The following is a 19,082-nucleotide window of genomic DNA, read 5'->3' on the forward strand; positions in this document are numbered from 1 at the left end:
ACGCGAAGCGGCGAACGGTGAGGGTCGGTGCACGCCCTACCTATGTACATGGCGTTCGGAGCACTGGCTCTGGCTCGGTCCGCCCGCACAGTGAGTGGGGTGCAAGAGACTTATTCCTTCCGCATGCCGCGAAGGACGCCACCTTCTTCCCCCGTCGCTGATTGAAGCAACAACTATCAGGATGTATGTGTAGATTCCAAACCTACGCAACCCCATCTAGAACCGACGCAAGGAACTAGATGGGACGTGTTTTATGGATAGCGTAACCGGATGGACAACACACCTTGGCAGAGTAAAGCGCAGCACTGTTCTAGCCAAGTCAGGAATTCGGCTGGAACAGGTGCGGAAGATGACGAGCTGTGCAGAGTGAGGACAATGAAGTGCTCGTGGCAAAGGATGCGCGCAAGCGAGCCTGGGCCCGGGGGCAAGGCCATGATGAAGATCGGATGAAAGAAACGTGCAGCAACGGGCGACTGTCGGACACCAGCAACAGTCGCGAACGCAGGCTCTTATGTAGCATACGTGATGGCGACGAGACAGCAGCAACGGGCTGGACGAAAGCGGACACCGCCACAGACAGGGTCAGCCTCTGCGTGACTCATTGCTGCTGGCGTCGCGCGAGGCGCGATCCTGCAGAGACAGCGGGAGCGATCGGGGAGCACGCGCACAGCGGGTGACAAGAGAAATTGGCCCACCCTCGTACTCACACGGGAGGTGTAGTTTAATGCAGGATCCGGACGTAGATGGAAGTTTTCAATGCCCACATTTACGTCCGGATCTTATATTCAACCATCCACAGAAAGAGCGTGTCGATCTCGGGGCTAAAATCTTCTGTCGCGTGCTGCGCGCGGGCGCAGAAGTGCGACACGGCGGCGACTGGCAGGATGGGCTGGATATGAGGATTTCGGCTCGCTGTGGGCTGGCAGCGGTCGGCCGGCGCTGGGGAGTGGCGAGTCAGGCGTACAGCAGGGTGCAGATGGCGGGCGCGCGTGTGTGGTGCTGGACGGCGGATGCAGCGGGCTCTCTGGCAGCCGTTGCTGTCGAGCTGCAGGGCCAGTTTCCCCTGCTGATCCTCGGCGCGTGGGCGGATCGTGATGAGCCAGCCAACCCGCCAAGCGCTGAGGAAGATCTGGGAACAACGCTTGTCGGGCTGCCTGGTCGCGCGAGGGCACGCAACGGCGGACCCTGTATAGCTTCAGGCACTGTGCATGACGTTCTGCGGGCGTATCCCATACCCGCGCGCACCGACGCCGGGAAGCCCCTTTCAACGGGCCAGCTCGCAGGGTGGGCGCTCGAGCGTGCCTGCGGTGACGGGCGACGGGGCGGGCGCAGGGCTGGCTCCTTTACGCGCAGCGACGCTCGTGGTGGCAGCGTTAGCGATATTCTCGAAAGTGCAATCGAAGGCAGCCAGCAGGCACGAGCCAAGGCGCACGGTGGGGCTGGCTCTACACTTCACCATCAGAAAGCCACGCCGGCGCGGCGCGTATCCAGCAGCCGCTCGTTCGCGCGAAAGCCGTGTCGCTGCTGTCCTGTTGCGCGCCGCTGTCTGCCTGCGCTAGCTGTCGCCGTGTAGGTCGTGGTCCGCGATTGGCAATTTGCCTCTGGCCGAAGCTCCCGTCTCCCCACCCGCAAGGCCTGTCTTTCCCCCCGCGCATGTGGCGCTCCACCTCGAGTTGACCGCTTCTTGTCCAACAAACCCTCACCAGTATATAGCGCCCCCCGGAGCCGCACCGCCCAATTCTCTCGCGCTCCGCGAACCATGCGACTTTTCTAGCCTCCCGCCTGCCTTACGTAATTCCCAGCTCCTCCCACCGACACGACAAAAGGGTGGAAGGTCGCCGACGCGTTTGACTACTCTTCCCCGTGCACCCGTCGCCCACCACCACCATCATTCGACACGCGCGCCGGCGCCGCTCCTCCACCATGCGGCGCCATCACAGGTCCGGAGGCCCGACTGTCCACGCCAGCAAGGTGAACGGCGGTCCTGTTCCCGACCCCTTCGCCTTGATACGCGCCTTCGACTCCGAGACGAATCCCACCAAGCCGGTGCGACCCTCACCGCTCACGGCCTCCACCATCCAGGGCCTGCCCCTCGACCTCATCGACCGCCTCCGCTCCTTTCCGCTGTTCCTGTCCGCTCCCGACTCGTTCCTCGCCGCCATTGGCACCCACCTGCGGCCCCAGCTGTACTCGCCACACGACACCATCATAGCCGAAGGCGATGAGGCCAAGGCCATGTACTGGCTGGTCCGCGGTGGCGTCCGCGTCACCTCGCGTGACGGCGAGAGCACCTTCGCCGAGCTGCGTCCCGGCGCCTTCTTCGGCGAGATTGGTATCCTGATGGACATCCCGCGCACGGCCACCATTGTCGCCAAGATGCGCTCCATGGTGGTCCGCCTGAACAAGGAGGACCTTAAGAAGGAGCTGCCCGGGTTCCCCGAGGTCGAGCAGTCCATCCTGGACGAGGCCAAGGAGCGCCTGGCCATCTTGGAGCGCAAGAAGAAGGAGCTCAGGGACTCCAAGCAGCATGCCCGAGGGCCGTCTCGCAGCGGCAAGCGGACGCGAGACACAACCGACGGCGACGTGGAGATGGGCGACGCCGGCGAGATCAGGGACGGGGAGGTCGTGGTTAGTAACAAGAAAAGGAAGTCACCCAGTCCAGGCCTCGCCGAGGCGGCCGCGTCGAGCGCCATCGGCAGCGGGACCGTCAACGTGCGCCAGCTGTTGAAGGAGCTGCCCTTGTTCTCCAGCTTGCCGTCCGACATTCTGCATTTCCTGGGGCTCAACGCCCAGCCCCGCACCTACCCTCCATTCACCGATGTCATCCAGCAGGGTTCGCACGGGCGCGACGTGTTTTTCATTGTGCGAGGTGAAGTCGAAGTCGTGTCCGAGACGCCGCCGGACGAAGAAACCAGGAAAAAGCAATCCAGCCCCAAAAACATCCAGCACGTGATCGCCCGCCTCAAGGCTGGCCAGTATTTTGGAGAGGTTGTCAGTCTGGACTTGGCTCCGCGACGCACCGCAACGGTACGCTCGATCGCCTCGGTCGAGTGTCTGGCGATTGGCGGCGATGTTCTGAACGAGCTGTGGCAACGCTGCTCCCCCGAGCTGCGACAGCAGATAGAAAACACTGCGAGAGCCCGGTTGGATGCCGCCGCCCTGAGGGACACGGAGATGCCCGATATTTGTGATGGTACACCCGCAATCAACGAGCTTGTCATCAATGATCGTACCCCCGAGTCGCGCAGAAAAAGCCTTCCCGCCGTTACCTTCACAGACAGTTTTCCCGAAAAGGAAAACGGCTTTCCTCCCAAACCCAAAGACGACGGCCTGACCGTTGAACCCTTTGACCCTGACCCGTTCCTAAACGTTGATCTCGACAACGCTCGCTCGCGGTCAAGGAGAGCTTCGCTTGCTCCGCCTCCACCAGGCGCTCCCCCGGTGCAAGAGCCAGCCCAGGAGACACCTAAGTCGCAGGATGCACCAAAGCTCCACCATGAGTCTCACAAACCAAATGGGCTTCTTCCCTCTCCCATATTCACGCAAGAAGAGCGCCTTACGCCAGAGCGATCGAGTTCCTTCAAGCGCCAGAAGATCATTCGGCGACCCAGCCGCAAAGGAAAGGGCATTCTTCCAGACATTATTCTAGTGAAGATCTTTCAGCATCTCGACATTGCGGAATTGATGCGCCTCCGCACTGTTTCGATGCACTGGCTCAAGATCCTGACCTCTTCGCCCAGCATTCTTTACGACCTGGACTTGGCTCCCTACAACCGGCGCATCACGGACCGGGTTCTCACGGATATTATCTGCCCATTCGTTGGCCAGAGACCTCGGTATGTCGACATCAGCAACTGCTTCCATCTCACAGACGAAGGCTTCACGGCCTTGGCAACGACATGCGGTGCCAACGTAAAGAGATGGAAGATGAAGAGTGTGTGGGACATCACTGGCCAAGCCGTGCTTGAAATGGTCAACAAGGCCAAAGCATTGCAGGAGGTTGACCTTAGCAACTGTCGTAAAGTGGGTGATAACCTCTTGGCACGCGTGGTCGGTTGGGTCGTGCCCGACTTGCCTCCCGGTTACATGCAGGCACAACAAGCTCAAATGAACGGTCGCTACGGTCGCAAGGGTCAGCAGCAGCAACAGGTACAACAACTGCCTCCAGGAACCGTCGTTGGATGTCCGAAGCTCAGACGCTTGACGCTGAGCTACTGCAAGCACATCACGGACCGATCAATGGCACACATTGCTGTCCATGCCTCCACGCGGCTGGAATCGATTGATCTCACGAGATGCACCACAATCACCGACCAAGGTTTTCAGCACTGGAGCGTCTACCCATTCCCTAATCTCACCAGGATTTGTCTTGCAGACTGCACATACCTCACAGATAACGCGATTGTGTTTTTGACGAATGCAGCCAAGGCTCTGAGGGAGCTTGATCTGGTAAGTTTCCAGAGGCCTCCTGCACTTCCATCACATCACCGCTAATGCAACTTTCAGTCTTTCTGTTGTGCCCTTTCCGACACCGCTACGGAAGTTCTCGCCCTGGGCTGCCCAATGCTCACACACCTCAATCTCGCATTCTGCGGTTCGGCCGTGTCCGACAGTTCTCTCCGCAGCATTAGCCTGCACCTCCTTGAACTGAAATATCTTTCTGTCCGTGGCTGCGTTCGTGTCACGGGCACCGGCGTTGAAGCAGTTCTCGAGGGCTGCAGCGATCTCGAGGAACTCGACGTTAGCCAGTGCAAGAACCTGAGCCGATGGATCAACAACGGTGGTATCCAAAGGAAGGGCCGCGGAGTCAAGTTCGCCACGGTCGCGGACGGCACCTGGAGAACGCCGAGAACATGAAGAGTAACTCCGATCAAAAGCGAACAAATTATTCGACGAGCGGAGACACGAAAAGCCTTACCTCGTACTACGATGCAACTTAGCAGCGGCTTGCAGGGCGACCGGGAAGAACTGGTAGAGAGTCATTCTTGGCGACAGCGCATACGTTATTTCGATCATCACACGGCCATGTATACACAGGGGACTGGCGTCTGGCAAGAAAGAGTGGGGTTTGCGTTTGTGGTTTCTATGTGTTTTCTCTTCCACGCGGTCATTGTCCCAGATCATTTGTCCGCATCGGGATTGGCGTTTCTGCTTTCTCTTTGCTGTCGTTTTCTTCTGCCTCTCTCTCCACCATCTACGTTGATGATACCATGAAAGTTTCGGACGCGACAAAGATTTTATATCTGAGCATCTAGCGGGCGCCTTAGTACCTCACACTGTTGTTCATGCCTCTCTTTTCTCTTTAGTCGCGCTCAAGTAGTCGACGAAGTGTACATCACCGCAACATATTTGTGCTTCACAGCTAGATGTTTATGTAGTCTAGGGGTTGCTGAAGGCAGGTGGAAATGGAACTGGAAACTTTGGAATATTCATTCGGCGGCGCCCTGCATCTCTGCATGCTTCGGGGCGTACTATCTTCTTTGCCAGCAAGCAGTCTGTTTTCGCAAGCACTAACATTCTCTTGAGCGTGCCGTTGCCCACGCGGAAAGCTTGGCCTGGAGCGGTGGCTATGTCATCTTCATCACCAACGCACCGTCCAAGCCGACCGTCTGCCGCCGAAGCTCTTCGGTGGCCAGGCTTGGTGGAATGGCTTCTTTTGGGAAACGTCTTCGACTTGACCCTGGTAATTCCTTCCGCTTGGCGGTGGATTTGCCCTCCTATGCCGTGGCACAATCCTCAGCTCGAAGTAGCCTCCAACATCCTTTTCCCATGTGCTCTCACGACGCCATCCAGGATGTCTCGCACGCGTTTGCAGCCATCGACGCCAACGGCCAGCATAGCCTCCAGTCTGCTCATCTGCACCTTTGTCTCCATAACCAGCACGCTCACTTCTTCCCTCTGGCCTAGGCAGCCGATGGTCAAGAATGGAAGTTCTTGTTCTTCCAGGTTATTGAGATCGAGCAATGGGTCGGCTTGCTCATCGTTGGTGGCGTAAGAGGCGGTGGAACCAGCTGTGCATGCCACGAGGTAATCGCTCATGGGGATTCCGGCATCGACGAGAGCGAGAGTGGCGGCATTGAGGCAGGCGGCCAGCAGTGAGCCGTCTTGGGACAGGATGTGAAGCGATATGGAGATTGTGCTGTGAGGATAGCGTTGGGTGTGCAGGGTCGACGCGAAGGCTTGGACCAGAGTATGCTGCATTTCGGAGGTACGCCTGGGCGATTGTTAGCGCGGCTGTGCTCCGAGGATCATGGCTTGCCAATGACTTACTTGTCACCACGACCCCTCCGCTTCCTCTCGATGCCGCTGAAGCCCGCAAACCCTATCTCGACCTCGATCTTGGCCTCGCCTTCGCGCTGGGCAGCAGCAACGCCTCCTTGACGGCGGCCCTCGGACGGACCGGTCACGGTGCACACGACTTTGGTATTGCCAATTTCCAGGTAAGACGAGCCGTCGGCGGCGGCCTGGGTGCTGATCTGGGCGTGGATGCGACGCAGCTCATTCCAACGGCGACCGTCGAGACGCAGAAGGGCAAGCGAGTAGGATGACGTGTCAAGAGGCATTGCGACGGCGGCGGGCGGCGGGACGGGCCGGGGCGGAGGACGAGAGAGGCAATGAAGAACTTCTGGTGTGGGTGCAGACGTGGTTTTGGCGGCGGGCGAGACGTAGGGCTGAGCAAGATTTGGCGCGCGATGAACGGCTGATCTGCAGCGCTAGTGGCTAGCGCTTCTTCTCTGGCTGTGGAACTCTGCACTTTATCTTCTACGTACCACCTTTCCAGTCATCCGATCTCTGCCTCTGTCGCTGTCAGAAATGAAGTACCGACGTAGCCCAGACAGGCCGCGTTGGCCCCATCTCCTCTGTACGCTTAGAGGGTTCCGTCTATGCGTGGAAGGAATGCACGACCGGGCGCCTGGCCGAAGCGTATGCAACAATGCATCATGGAAAAGAAGAGACGGAGCCATGACAGGGGTACTCAGGCAATACTGCCGTGGTGTGGCTCGTATTGCAGCAGGTCGGCGTCGTGACTGCGCAACTGGTGAGCGTGGGCGGCCGTAGAAGGCGCGGCTAGTACGGTGGAGCGGTTGACGCGTCGCGCAGCACTACCGAGCCCGCCGAGTGGCAGGCCTGTGGGCCGGCCGCATCTTCTGTTGCGCGTCTCGCACGCCGTCCCTAAACCACCATGTCTCTCCATGTCAATTCATGACGCCGCCCTCCGCATTGGCTGCGGCCTCCTCCCAGTTGCCCTCGTGGCCTCTCTCTATCTGTACCTTTACCCTCTGTTCCACCGCTGCTACTTTCCCCGCCCGCATCATGTCGACACCACAGCGCCCTCCGGCCTCCAGCTAGCCCCTTTCCGCCTGCTGGCTCTCGGAGACCCGCAGATCGAGGGCGACTCCTCGCTGCCTGATCCCGACGCTCCTGTCTTCCCGAGTCTCCTCGACTTCGGCCCACGAGCCCGCGAATTCGGGCTTGCGGCAGCCGCGCGCACCGCCGCTACCGCCCTGGTGCGCGACGACGTGCCGCGGCTGCTGAACGGCTACCGTAAACGCATCGACCTCTTTGGCAACGATTACTACCTCGCCCATATCTACCGCACTCTGTACTGGTGGTCCGACCCTACCCACGCTGCTGTCTTGGGCGATCTGTTGGGCAGCCAATGGATTGCCGACGACGAGTTCGAACGGAGGAGCGATCGCTTCTGGCACAGGGTCTTTCGCCACGGCCACCGCGTCGACGACAATATCACAGCCACTCCACGCGCTGAGGATCTGGGGGCGGACGCTGCCTGGAAGCGCCGCATCATCAACATTGCCGGCAACCATGACATTGGTTACGCCGGTGATATCAACGAGGACCGCATCCGCCGTTTTGAGCGCCAATTCGGTCCTGTCAACTGGGACATAACCTTCCGTCTCCCCGCCGCCAACGTCACCGCCTCGCAGTCTGTCGACGATTCGCGTCCGGAGCTTCGCTTGCTCATCCTAAACAGCATGAATCTCGACACTCCTGCCGCCGATCAGCATCTTCAGACCCAGACCTACGACTTCATCAACGACGCCATCGGTCGTTCTCGCCCCGTTGAAGATCGCTCGACTTTCACAGTCCTGCTCACCCACATACCTCTGCACAAGGAAGCCGGTGTGTGCGTCGACGCTCCCTTCTTCGACTTCTTCAACGATGACGAGGGTGGTGGTGTCAAGGAGCAGAACCATTTGAGCGATTCGGCTTCCGGGGGCATTCTGCAGGGCATATTCGGCATGAGTGGCGACGCTGGCGCCCCGGCTCGTGGGATCGGTCGCAATGGCCTGATCATAAACGGTCACGACCACGAAGGCTGTGACGTCTACCATCACCGCCCGAGAGATGGCGATTCCTGGGTGGCTGCACCGTGGGAGCACTCTGCCGCCCTGACGCAAGATCATGATCTTCCTGGTATCCGAGAGTTGACCCTCCGGAGCATGATGGGTGAGTACGGCGGATATGCCGGTCTAGTGAGCGTATGGTTTGACGAGGGCACTGGGGAATGGCGATCAGACGTCACCATGTGTAGCGCTGGCGTTCAGCATATCTGGTGGGCAGTGCATATTTTGGATCTTATCACTGTAGGCTTTTTGGTCGGTGCCCTTTGCCTTCGCATCATGCCCAAGCCAAGAGCAAAGTTCGTCACCGAAGGAACCGTAAGCAAGGGTACCACCAAACATGATTGAGCCTGCTAGATGTTTGGTTTATCGACAGCCTCGAAGACGGATCTGTACTTTGTTGCTCACACGGGTTGATCTAATTGGATACTGATTCATCGGGGGGTAGGAAATTTCCATGTTGCTTGTGCATCCTCACGTCTTTATTATCTTGCATTTATCATACACTTGCCGCTTAAGTTCCACGCAGACATCATGACTTGTGGTGTATCCTTTCTTCGGTCTGCAATTGGAAGAATCGATGTTGTTTTTACAAAATTACGCCCTCAGAACGACAGAGTTGGCTTGCTAACAAAAGCTAATAGTTACATATTTCTACGTCCTTGTTCACCACAACTACAACCCAGAATCCGTCTGGGTATATATCTGACTTCCGTCGTAATAGTCCTTCCAAGCCGCGCATTCAGAGGAGTAGGTATCAACGTCCAACGTGTCCTCGATTTCATCCACCCGCTCCAAGAATTGTAGGGAGAAGCCCTGCCCCACGTGGAACGGGATATGGCAGTGCATCAACCACGCGCCCGGATTGTCGGCGGGAAAGGCCAAGATGAGGTGTCCGCCCGCCGGCAGCATTGCCGTGTCACGACGAGGAGGATTGTCGAATTGTAGCCCGTCGATGTTGCCATCCCAGACGCCTGGACCAGCCCCGAGGATGTAGAAGTCCTGTGAACAAGTCAGCCGAGGTTTCTTTGGATGGGTACGAGAGTCGCGTACATGGCCATGGAGATGGATGGGATGTGGCAGGTTGACCGGGGATCCTTGCACGGTCTGCAAGACGAAGTAGTACCACTCGTCTGCCTCGTCCAGCTCTACAACATTGGTTTCCTCCGGATATGAAGTGTTGCCGTCCAGCACGTACTGCACCGTTGGGTAGCTCCAGTCGACCTCCATGGCGGAGCCGTTGATGTACCAATGGATCAGAGGCCCGTTCTGCTGGGTAATGTCCACGCTCATCTCCAGACCTTGGACCGCGGCGGCGAATCGGTCGGAAGGCACTGTGTTGGCAACGGTCGGGGTGACAGCCATGTCGTCGCACGCATCTGGAATGTCGTCATGCCGGGTGCTTGTGGGCTCGGCGCTACCCGGGGCCATGTTGTAGGCGAGGACGGCCTTGATGTTTCCTGCATTCCCATTGTTCGAGCAGGTGCCGTCCGGATCGGAGCGAATCCAGTACTTGTCGATGTCCTGGTCAGCATTGATGATGACGTCGTACCGCTGACCTTGGATCATCAGGTGTCAGTCACGAGCAAGGAAACGGTCGGGTGGGTTGTCTTACCGACACCGATGGAGACTGAAGACGTGGTAAAGGGCACGACTGGCACGAAGTCGCTCGAAATGACGGTCAGATTGTGCCCATCGATCGAGAAGTGGTAGTAGTCATTGGTGCCAACATTGGCAACGCGAAGCCTGTAGCTTTGGCCCTTCTCAACTTGGATCGTGTTGTACTCGCCGAGGGTTCCATCGGGGCTTTTCATGGTCCCGTTGACAAGTCCGTTGTCTGCCCGCGGCGGTCCCGTCGTCGAATGCGCCGCAGCCTCGGCCAATGCAAACGAAGGCGTGTAATACCAATCATTCAGCAGGAGAACGCCCAAGTCTTCATCATAGCCTGCGTCCGCAGGGCCGTTGATGATGATGCCTCCGAGGACGCCATCACCGTACTGGACCGAGTAGTGCGAGTGGTACCACCTGCCACAGGTCAGCTTTTATTCCACCATAGGACGTGTCTGCAGCCCTACGAAGTGCCATGCTGCGTGCATTGGAACGTGTAAGTCTTGCTTTGGCCGGGAGCGATAGGACACTCCGTGATTCCGTTGGTTCCGTCCGCTCCGTTCGAGTTCAGCTGTCTCAGGCCGTGGAAGTGAATGCCTGTGCCATTGTTCTCCAGGCTGTTTTTGACATTGACCACCATAGTGTCTCCCCAGTCTGTCCAGACTCAGTATACGACCTCCCCAGTGGCAAACGAAAGCCTACCTGCGATCAGAGTTGGCCCAGGATATTGACCGTTGACGGCCATGATGAGACGCTCCACTCCATCGGGGGCCATTGTGGTGTTTGTAATCTCCAGGTCATACTACGACTTATGTCAACTCTCGCATGTAGCGCCAGATCGGCCGACTTCCTTACGGTGACCGTTTTTCCATTCTTGGGGAACTGGGCGTCGAAGTCGGTCAGAATGTTAAAGTGATCGCGCCAGCAGTTGCGCGCATCCTTGGAGAAAAGGCAACCGAGCTTGAGAGAGGGGAGGTTCAGGTCATCTATCCTTTCTCCAACCTGAACCAGCGGGTTGGAGTCCTCCTCGCCGCCATGAAAGAGATTTCCAATTCCGACGCCGAAGTGGAAACCAAGTCTCCGCGGAGCCAAGTGCGGGAACATGTCTTTGAAGTTGGGTATCAGGGACGCAGCAAGAGCTTCCGAGCCCAGAGCTAAAAGGCAGAAGCTCAAATGGAAAAGGAACCACATGTTGGATAGGACTGTGACTCTCTCATAGGCCTCGATCGGAACGTAAACGAAAGGCAAGGGAACGAGCGAGACACAAAAGACAAAAAGTGAGAGACGGTTGGAGTACGCAGAAGGGTGGGGGGTCAGGTTGCGTACTTATCAGAATAGTGCCAGCGCCGCGGCCTAAACGGCTTGCTGCAGCAATCGCCAGGAGACATTTCCACCTGTCCAAAACAACGGGCTGTCGTCTGCCCAAATGCTGTAGTCTGTAAGAGGATTGACCCCGGGGGTATGAAGCAGTCCGCAACAGGCAAGTATGTTTCGCCTGTCAGGCGTGCGAGGTCGACACAGTCCATTTTCCTCGACAAGGCCCAGGAGCAGGAGGAAATGCAAGAGATCCGCGGAAGCTTATTCTTCACAGGGCAGCCGTGGAGCGTCTTGGGGGATATGCTTGACATGGGTCCGTTGAGATTGGAACGACGATCGGCGTTTCGTGGAGAAGCAAGCAACGCTTGGACAGCTTGGTGGCTCATGATGCCGTCGGTTGTGAGGGAGGCGCAGATTAGTGGCTGCCAAAACTGTCCGGCGGGAGCAGACGAACTGGCCTGAACTCCACTAAAAAACTACCCCAAAGCCCCGCCGCACTATCTACAAGACGCACGGTGTTGAGTCAGTGATCTTGCTAGCGCATCTGCTAGCCGATCGAACCTTATCTCAACATGTACATGTGCGCGGGAGATGATCCATGGCTTTTCAGCAGCCACTATCGGGAGCAAGGTGAGACTATCAGCAGCAAGAAGCCAAGGCGGCACGCACGGCAGGTGTCGTGCGTGGGAACAGATCCCGCGTGTTAGTGCGCTTCCATGGCGTTTTGCTTTTAGCACCAACTTCGCCCCGTCGTTTAGGACTTCGGCTCCCCACCGGACTTCACATCGCCCTATTTCCGAGCCGTTCTGCCGTTGTGAAGCTCTACTCAAGCAGTCTGGGTCGACAGCTTGTCACAAATGCCGTCCTCTGTCAACACCGATGCTGCACCTCGCCGCAAGCCTGACATCTGGCTACACGCACGTCACTGACCCAGATACCATACAAATCAGGAACGAAGGGTTTTGATCTCAAGCATATCTCATTCCCAAGAAAAGACTCGATCAACACTAACAAAGGCAGGGCTTGCTGCGGCTACTCCTCCCTCCGCTCCATTGCAACACGGTGTTCTTGGTCAACCCGACGAAGATGTGGCCGAAAGGATCGGTGGGGTCGAGCTAGTCGAAGACCTCGTCGTAGAGGCTGTCCCGAGAGTGAACCCCTGAGAGACTGTCGAAATCACCGTGGTCGTACCAGGGCCTCCACATGTCTGCTGCGGAGTGGTCGTGATTGAGCAGCCGTGCGAACTGCTGGACGGCGACGGCTGTCGGCTCGAGTGGCGAGCTTTCGAGCTTTCCCCCTTGTGAGCTGAAGACTCGGCAACCCGGACTGAGATGTCGAGAATATCGAGGACAAGGCTCAGAGCAACGGTCTCGGTGACGGTGGTCACATGGATCGAGCTGCTGGAAACCTTGGCGGTGGCATTCTTTGAGATGCTCGGAAAGCTTGTCACCGAGCGAACCGCGCTGTGCTTTGCGTGCTTGGTCGAAGAAGCCGAGCGGGTGTCAATGGAGGTCTGCCCGATCGCGAGAGTGGCAAAGACGCTCACGAGGAAGGCCTTGTTGGGCAGCATGGTTGGGATGGTCAGCTGGCGGCAAAACTGCGAAGATCTCCGTGAAGATGGTCCAACTGTGCCGTTGGAGCGAAAGTGGCTTGAGCAAGAAACAAGCAGCACTGGCCCCGGGTCATTGATAAAAGCAGCCGTTGGGACCCGGCTCAAGAAAGTCCTCTGGGAACGGAAGACAAAAACTCATTGTATGACGCGCGCAGGAAGTAGCAGGTTGTCAAGGTAAGTGGACCCTGCAGGACTGGGTCGGATGAGAAGATTCCTCTCTTGGTAGACAAAGGCTCCTTGGCGGGGCCCGGTTTCGTTGACTGCAGCTTTGTGTCGCCTGCGGAAACCCAAACCAACGGAATCGGAATGTCGAGGCTATCTGCTCCCACTGTTTTCAGCGTCCACTCAACTCTTTGTGCGTCAATCGATCATGCTCACACGCAAAGGACCTTTCGTCACGCGGGAGAGTCTCGGAGAACCTATGGTGATCTCCAGCATCGCATTTCCACTCAGTGAGCGATGAGTCGGCTGCCATGGACAACAAAGAAACCCACGAACGTCAGCCTTCTTCTCTTACTGCTTCCATCAATGCTCTTGTGGTCGCAGGTTTCACGCTGAGGCTTTTCATGTACCCATGTATCTCACCAACTTTGGGTCAGCCACGAGACGGCGTTGCCTTGTTTGAATATCATCAGCCGATGTTAAAATGGGATCCGGCACCACTATTGTTCTCACGTCGACTGTGCTTGGCTATCTTCCAAAACGGACCTTGAAAGGCCGAGCCCCAGGCCTAGTATTTATTCGGGTCCGAAGGCAGCACTCCAGCATCAACGTCCCACTTCGTCTTGCGAGTTACTTGGGCCTAGGCGTCAATAGTCATCGAGCTCGTGTGAAACCAAGCTGCTCTGAGTTCTGCCCCTGACAACATGCCGTACACTCACTGTCGTCGGCGCTCCAACAGGTCTCCCCCGGCGCTCCACCGCGTCACTCCCAGCGGGGACTTCGTTGACGTCGCCAAGAGCGAGCCCTTCATATGCGTTGTTGGTGTGGGTTTCGTCGGCGAGTCTCTTCTGCGGGAATTCGGCCGTGTCTTCCGTTCCGTTGGATTCGACATCTCGCAAAAGCGTGTCGATGAGCTCAGACCATCCTTCAAGAGCCAGGAGAACACGACGCTGACCACCGAAAAATCCATGCTGTCCACGGCGACTCACTACCTCATTTCCGTCCCTACACTGTTGAAGGAAGACCGCACAGTGGACCTTTCGCACCTCATCTCGGCTGTCAAGATGGTCCTCTCGTACGCCCGGCCCGGGTGCGTTATTGTCATCGAGTCCAGTGTGTCCGTTGGCACCACTCGCCATCTCTTCGCTCGGTACAAGGGTGTTTTCCATTGCGGCATGTCGCCGGAGCGTGTCGATCCCGGACGAGTCTCGCCACCGGCCAAGGCGATCCCCAAGATCATCTCCGGCTTGACACCCAAGTCACTGGACGCCATCCAGGCCGTATATAGCAGAGTCTTTGACGCGGTCGTGCCGGTCAGCAAGCCTGAGGTTGCAGAGATGACGAAGTTGTTTGAGAACTGCTACCGTATGGTCAACATAGCGTACGTCAATGAGATGGCCGACGCAGCACGTTCACATGGTGTCGACCCACGGGAGATGATTGCGGCAGCATCCTCCAAACCGTACGGCTTCACGCCGTTCCACCCCGGGCTCGGGGTCGGCGGGCACTGCATCCCGATCAACCCGTTCTACCTCTTTGCCAACAACAGGAATCTCCCCGTTCTCGAAAAGGCAACCGCAAAGATGTGGCAGCGCCCCGGCAGAATCGCACGCGGCTTCTACCGTCGCACCAGCGCCGTTCAGAAGGGTGTTCCCCCGCGCATTCTTGTCGTTGGCATGGGCTTCAAGCCTGGTCAGTCAGTCCTTTCCTGTTCGCCAGGTGTTGCCTTTGCCGAGAAGCTATGCAGCCTCGGGTGTGCTCGTCTTTCTTTCTACGACCCACTGGTTTCGAAGGGGCATCTGGACTGGATGGACAAGCTCGAGGATGGTCAGTGGACCCCGGAGTACATCGATGCGAACTTCGACGCCATTGCGATATGTAGCCGCCAGACCGGAGTTAACTTCGACGTCGTTACGAAGCTACAGAAAGCGAAGGTGCAAGAGCTGGAGTAAGAGAGCGCCAGACGTCATAGGATGGCGTCGTGCGGGTCGTCCAGTTCATCTTCCATGATTTGCGCCCGTTCGCCTGGCGTCAGAATGCCCGCTTCTCCCTTTTCAGCAGCGGCAAGGTCGGCTGCCTGTTCTGCTTCTGAAGTAGCGGCCGGCGCGGAACTAGCCGTCACACCGCTCATGCCCCAGACTAAGAGGAATCATGTCAGTTTGATGTTTTGCCCACGTTAGTCCGGTCATTGCGTACCTTGGCTTCCCAAGTTTCTAGCCACCTTTGTAAATACAGTGAGGGATATCAGCGGCGATATGCACTTGTTGATGCAATATCCAATGAGAAGTTTATGCGCTCGCTTCTTCAGCTCATCCTCGAGGCAGAACACGCAAAACATGAACCACATGGTGGGAAGCTGGCTCACAATCAGCAAAGGGATGATCTTGATGAAGCTGAAGCCCTGCGTGAGACCCTTCACGAACAAGATCGTGTTCAGAATACGGTAGTACACGAAGCTGAGGCGAATGACCTCTACTGACGCCGCAATGCGCGTTATGAGGATCATCTCCTCGCCCATCCAGTAGAAGTAATTGTTGAAATACGCATTTGATCCCCAGCGGCGACGCTGACTCAGATAATGCTGCAGTGACTGAGGGGCGACTGTTTCGCTGACGGCTTCGGGTACGAAAAGAGTGTGGAGTTTCTTGCTTTGCGACAGCATCGAGTAGGTGAGTCTCCGGTCTGTGCCCTAGACGCTACTGTCTCAGTGTCTATGCTGGCGCTCGCTTCGAAGACTACTCACGAGATATTGAACCTGATGATGAATCACCGGGTATATCGTTATCGGTTCCGCGTACTTTCGAATCGCGCCGGCCATCTCCTCGCGCACCGCTATCATTGTGATGCATCCCGGCAAACAAGTCACCTTTCCGATGAAGCCTTCTGCCCTCCGACGAACGTATTGGCCGAAGGTATACTTCGAGCTGGTCAGCGAAACCTTGCCCCTTGTCATGCTCCACCTACCTGGAACTGTTGGTAGAGATTCCAGAACGACCATTCGAAGCCAGGTTCGAGTTCAACCAAGACCAGACCACATGCAGCAATGGCATCCTTGTCTCTGGCAAGTGCGTTGGCCAGGGAGGCCACGGCGCCTTTGTATATTGTGCTATCGGCATCGGTGCAAAACACCTGCGATGAAGTGTGAGCAACATAATCGCACCGCCACTGAGATTGAACGTACCATATCGAAATTCTGGAAATCCTCTCCTTCTGTCAAGATAGGAAGCACGTCTCTCCATAGTTCTTCCCTCAACAGCCGGGTGTACAGCGACAGGTTATGGCGTGGATGGTTGAAAAGGTCATGGCAGAGAACCAGTGAATCCTTCTTGCCGCTGTTCTTGACCTTCTCGATGACGATGACGGGCACGTCCTCCATGAAGCCTGCTTTGATTTGTAGTACGCCACGCTTATGCTTCAGAGAGATGTACGGTCTTTCAAACTCCCTAATTACCCTGGTCATGTGGCTCTTGACGTCCCTGTGCCTGCCGTCCAGCAAAACAACCATGACCTGGCGATGCGGTTCGACATCGTTGTCTCGAAGGGAGTATATCGTCTTGACAATTTGCTCTTCGCTCTCTGAGTAGGCGGGAATGAGTGTGAGGATCCACTGCTGAGGAACTGGAGCCAACGGTTTGAAGTATCTGTAGATCTTGCGGAAGAGGAGCCCGAGGGCAGAGACGAGGACGGACAGGAAATCTTTGCTTTTTATGAAAAGGATGAATACAAACACAAACATGCCTTCGTGGGCAAAAAGAGCGATGGCGGCACACCCGAGGTTCAACGATAAAACCACAGTGAAGAAGAATATGCGTTGGTTTCGAAGGTCCTTTGGGCCAAGGACTCGGGCGGGATCCACGGGGTCTTCAATCTCTGGGTAGCCACAGCCGGCAACCGTGTCTTCGAAACGGACGGCTTTTGGCGGCTCCTCCTCGGTTTCTGTGACCGCGTCTTCCGGGCCAGTGAAATAGCCCTCCTGGCTATGCTGCGTACATGTGACGAAAGATGTCGCCGTCGAAGTTGGCAGAGTCGAGCTTCCTGTTTCATACGAGTTTTCTGTGCTTGACGGGCTCCGACCAATCCTGATACGGTCTGGCCGTTCGGGTATCTGCAAGTGGGCATCGAAGTATTCCTGGGAGCCGGCGTCGCTACAAGCAGGTTGCAGCCTGGGATGCTCGTGGCAACGCGGTTTGTAGCTTCTATGTGTGGGCCTACCCCGCTCAACGGGAATCTCGAGAGGTGCAACAGGGTCGAAGTAGAGGGTGGACGCAAGAGACGGGGTCGGGGTAGGTTGAGCTGCACGGAGCAGCTCGGGGGTGCTTGGTCGGCATTTCTTGTGGCGATGGATGGGCTCGTGGCAGTTACGAACGGATGAAGAGACTCCATCTGACAAGGCGCTCATCAATTCCCCGCGATTGATGGAATCCGTGCACCGGCTTCAACAAAATCATCTGAGGTTTGATGGAGTAACGGGATGAGGGCACTTGACGGCGACAAGGACTGCAAAGAGAGTAGATTAAGAATGCTACATCACGAATCGAGTGGAGGAAAACAGCGTCTAGGCAGCTTCCAAGACATTCTTCGTGTAGGCGAGGAAGTCGAGTCCGTTCTCGGCAGTGGTGGCCAAGCCGCGCGAGCCATCCCACAATGCCACGCCGCCGAACTTGCTTGGGTTGAAACGCTGCAGGTTCGCTTTGCGGGCCTGTTCTATGGCGCCGGCAAAGTTTTCCGGGCGTACATAGCCACTGTTGTTGTTATCGAACGACAGGCCGGACAGACAGAACTTGGGGAAGGCGGCTTCGGGCTCAGGCATCGAGGTGTACCACTTGTTCAAACTCGCGGCGAAGCCCTTGGTTCCGATGGAGCAGTCCTTGGAGTTGTAGAAGCGCACGAAGATGAAGTCAACGAGGGCGAGAGTCTTGGGCCCGATGGAGCGGTTAGTAAATGCACACAGCGGCGCAGCGGAGATCCACATGGGTTTGGAGGCGGTAGCAAGCAAAGAACGCAGAGTCTTGGCAAAGGTGTCGTAGTTGGAAGGCGAGCCGACTTCGTGATCTGCGGCAGTGAGCACGAGGCAAGGGGGTGAAGGTAGGGCACGCACCGATGTCAAAGCCGTCGACAGTGACATTACCCAGGGGACGCAGCTCCGGGGCATCCGAACCCTCTCCAAACAGCTGCCACAGCATGCGAGCGGCATCTCGCGCATCCTGCCCGCCTCCGTCACCGTCGAAAGAGGTGTTGGAGGAGGATCCGCCAATGCTGATGAAGATCTTCTTGCCGGAGTCCTGACACTTCTGCACCTGCGCGGCCAGGCCTGGGCAGGTTGCGAGGCCGGGAGCTACTGCGGCATTGGCCGGACGCTTTGCAGGGCAGATCCAGGGGCCAAAGTCGACTGTGGGATAGCCGGCCATGGCGTTGAAATCACGGATGAAGCCCAGGATCACCACGTCGACGGCTGGCTGCATGCAAAGCTCGTCCAGGCGTGCATAGCGGCCGGATGCCTGTGCGTAGTAGACGAAGAGATTGCTTGTACCATTCGGGTCGAACACGGCGCATGACAGCGTGGCCCAAAGGGCGGCTGCGAGCAGAGCAGATGAACGCATGGTGCTGGTGATGGTGGTGGTGGTGGTGGGCGGCCATCAGGCGCGCATAGGCAGGCAGCAGGGCGAGCGTCACCCGCATGCGATGGCGGGCCACAAGGCCTTTGTCGCGTCCTCGCAAACGGATGTGAGCCCTCGCATGCAGCTGCCGCGCGCATCTCTTTGTCGCGTCGCGGCGGAGATAAAGTCGGGTCGCTGCCTGCGGTTCAGGGCGACGCAACACATGATGAAGCTGCACGGCAAGGAAAGACGACCGCGACCGAGGCGCAACTCGCTGGAGATACTCAAGGGCGCGGTGGCGCCGTCCATCAGCAAGGCGGGGCGGGCGGCGGCACGGAAGACCAGGGCGCTGTTTGCAATGGCGGCGAGGCTAGCAAAGGCGAGCGTGGGCGAGGGCCCGGCGGTGGTGCACCTGCACCCGGA

General features: G+C 57.4%; 7 protein-coding genes across 7 annotated transcripts; 3 read left to right on the forward strand and 4 right to left on the reverse strand.

Annotated features, from left to right (window-relative positions):
* Positions 1-1,923: 1,923 nt before the first annotated feature.
* On the forward strand, positions 1,924-4,857 carry SLS55_008680 (uncharacterized protein; the record flags this gene model as incomplete). Its single annotated transcript, XM_066780087.1, has 2 exons — positions 1,924-4,449; positions 4,507-4,857. 2 exons carry the CDS (start codon positions 1,924-1,926, stop codon positions 4,855-4,857), a joined length of 2,877 nt encoding a protein of 958 aa, XP_066629316.1.
* An 879-nt stretch (positions 4,858-5,736) lies between these two features.
* SKI6 (Exosome non-catalytic core component) lies at positions 5,737-6,563 on the reverse strand (the record flags this gene model as incomplete). Its single annotated transcript, XM_066780088.1, has 2 exons — positions 5,737-6,214; positions 6,271-6,563. The coding sequence occupies 2 exons, from the start codon at positions 6,561-6,563 to the stop codon at positions 5,737-5,739; spliced, it is 771 nt and encodes a 256-aa protein (XP_066629317.1).
* A 630-nt stretch (positions 6,564-7,193) lies between these two features.
* SLS55_008682 (uncharacterized protein) lies at positions 7,194-8,711 on the forward strand (the record flags this gene model as incomplete). The annotated part of the gene is made up of 1 exon (XM_066780089.1): positions 7,194-8,711. One exon carries the CDS (start codon positions 7,194-7,196, stop codon positions 8,709-8,711), a length of 1,518 nt encoding a protein of 505 aa, XP_066629318.1.
* Positions 8,712-9,038: 327 nt separating this feature from the next.
* Positions 9,039-10,746, reverse strand: lcc1_2 (laccase, multicopper oxidase, benzenediol:oxygen oxidorectuctase; the record flags this gene model as incomplete). The annotated part of the gene is made up of 4 exons (XM_066780090.1): positions 9,039-9,922; positions 9,979-10,388; positions 10,439-10,625; positions 10,704-10,746. The coding sequence occupies 4 exons, from the start codon at positions 10,744-10,746 to the stop codon at positions 9,039-9,041; spliced, it is 1,524 nt and encodes a 507-aa protein (XP_066629319.1).
* Positions 10,747-13,766: 3,020 nt separating this feature from the next.
* Positions 13,767-15,014, forward strand: SLS55_008684 (uncharacterized protein; the record flags this gene model as incomplete). Its single annotated transcript, XM_066780091.1, has 1 exon — positions 13,767-15,014. The coding sequence occupies one exon, from the start codon at positions 13,767-13,769 to the stop codon at positions 15,012-15,014; it is 1,248 nt and encodes a 415-aa protein (XP_066629320.1).
* A 14-nt stretch (positions 15,015-15,028) lies between these two features.
* Positions 15,029-17,445, reverse strand: SLS55_008685 (uncharacterized protein; the record flags this gene model as incomplete). The annotated part of the gene is made up of 5 exons (XM_066780092.1): positions 15,029-15,201; positions 15,259-15,751; positions 16,027-16,191; positions 16,244-17,207; positions 17,429-17,445. 5 exons carry the CDS (start codon positions 17,443-17,445, stop codon positions 15,029-15,031), a joined length of 1,812 nt encoding a protein of 603 aa, XP_066629321.1.
* Positions 17,446-17,617: 172 nt separating this feature from the next.
* SLS55_008686 (uncharacterized protein) lies at positions 17,618-18,662 on the reverse strand (the record flags this gene model as incomplete). The annotated part of the gene is made up of 2 exons (XM_066780093.1): positions 17,618-18,114; positions 18,161-18,662. 2 exons carry the CDS (start codon positions 18,660-18,662, stop codon positions 17,618-17,620), a joined length of 999 nt encoding a protein of 332 aa, XP_066629322.1.
* Positions 18,663-19,082: the final 420 nt, after the last annotated feature.

Source organism: Diplodia seriata (assembly GCF_021436955.1).
Source record: "Diplodia seriata strain FDS-637 chromosome Unknown scaffold_9, whole genome shotgun sequence".
Classification (NCBI taxonomy): Eukaryota; Fungi; Ascomycota; class Dothideomycetes; order Botryosphaeriales; family Botryosphaeriaceae; genus Diplodia; species Diplodia seriata.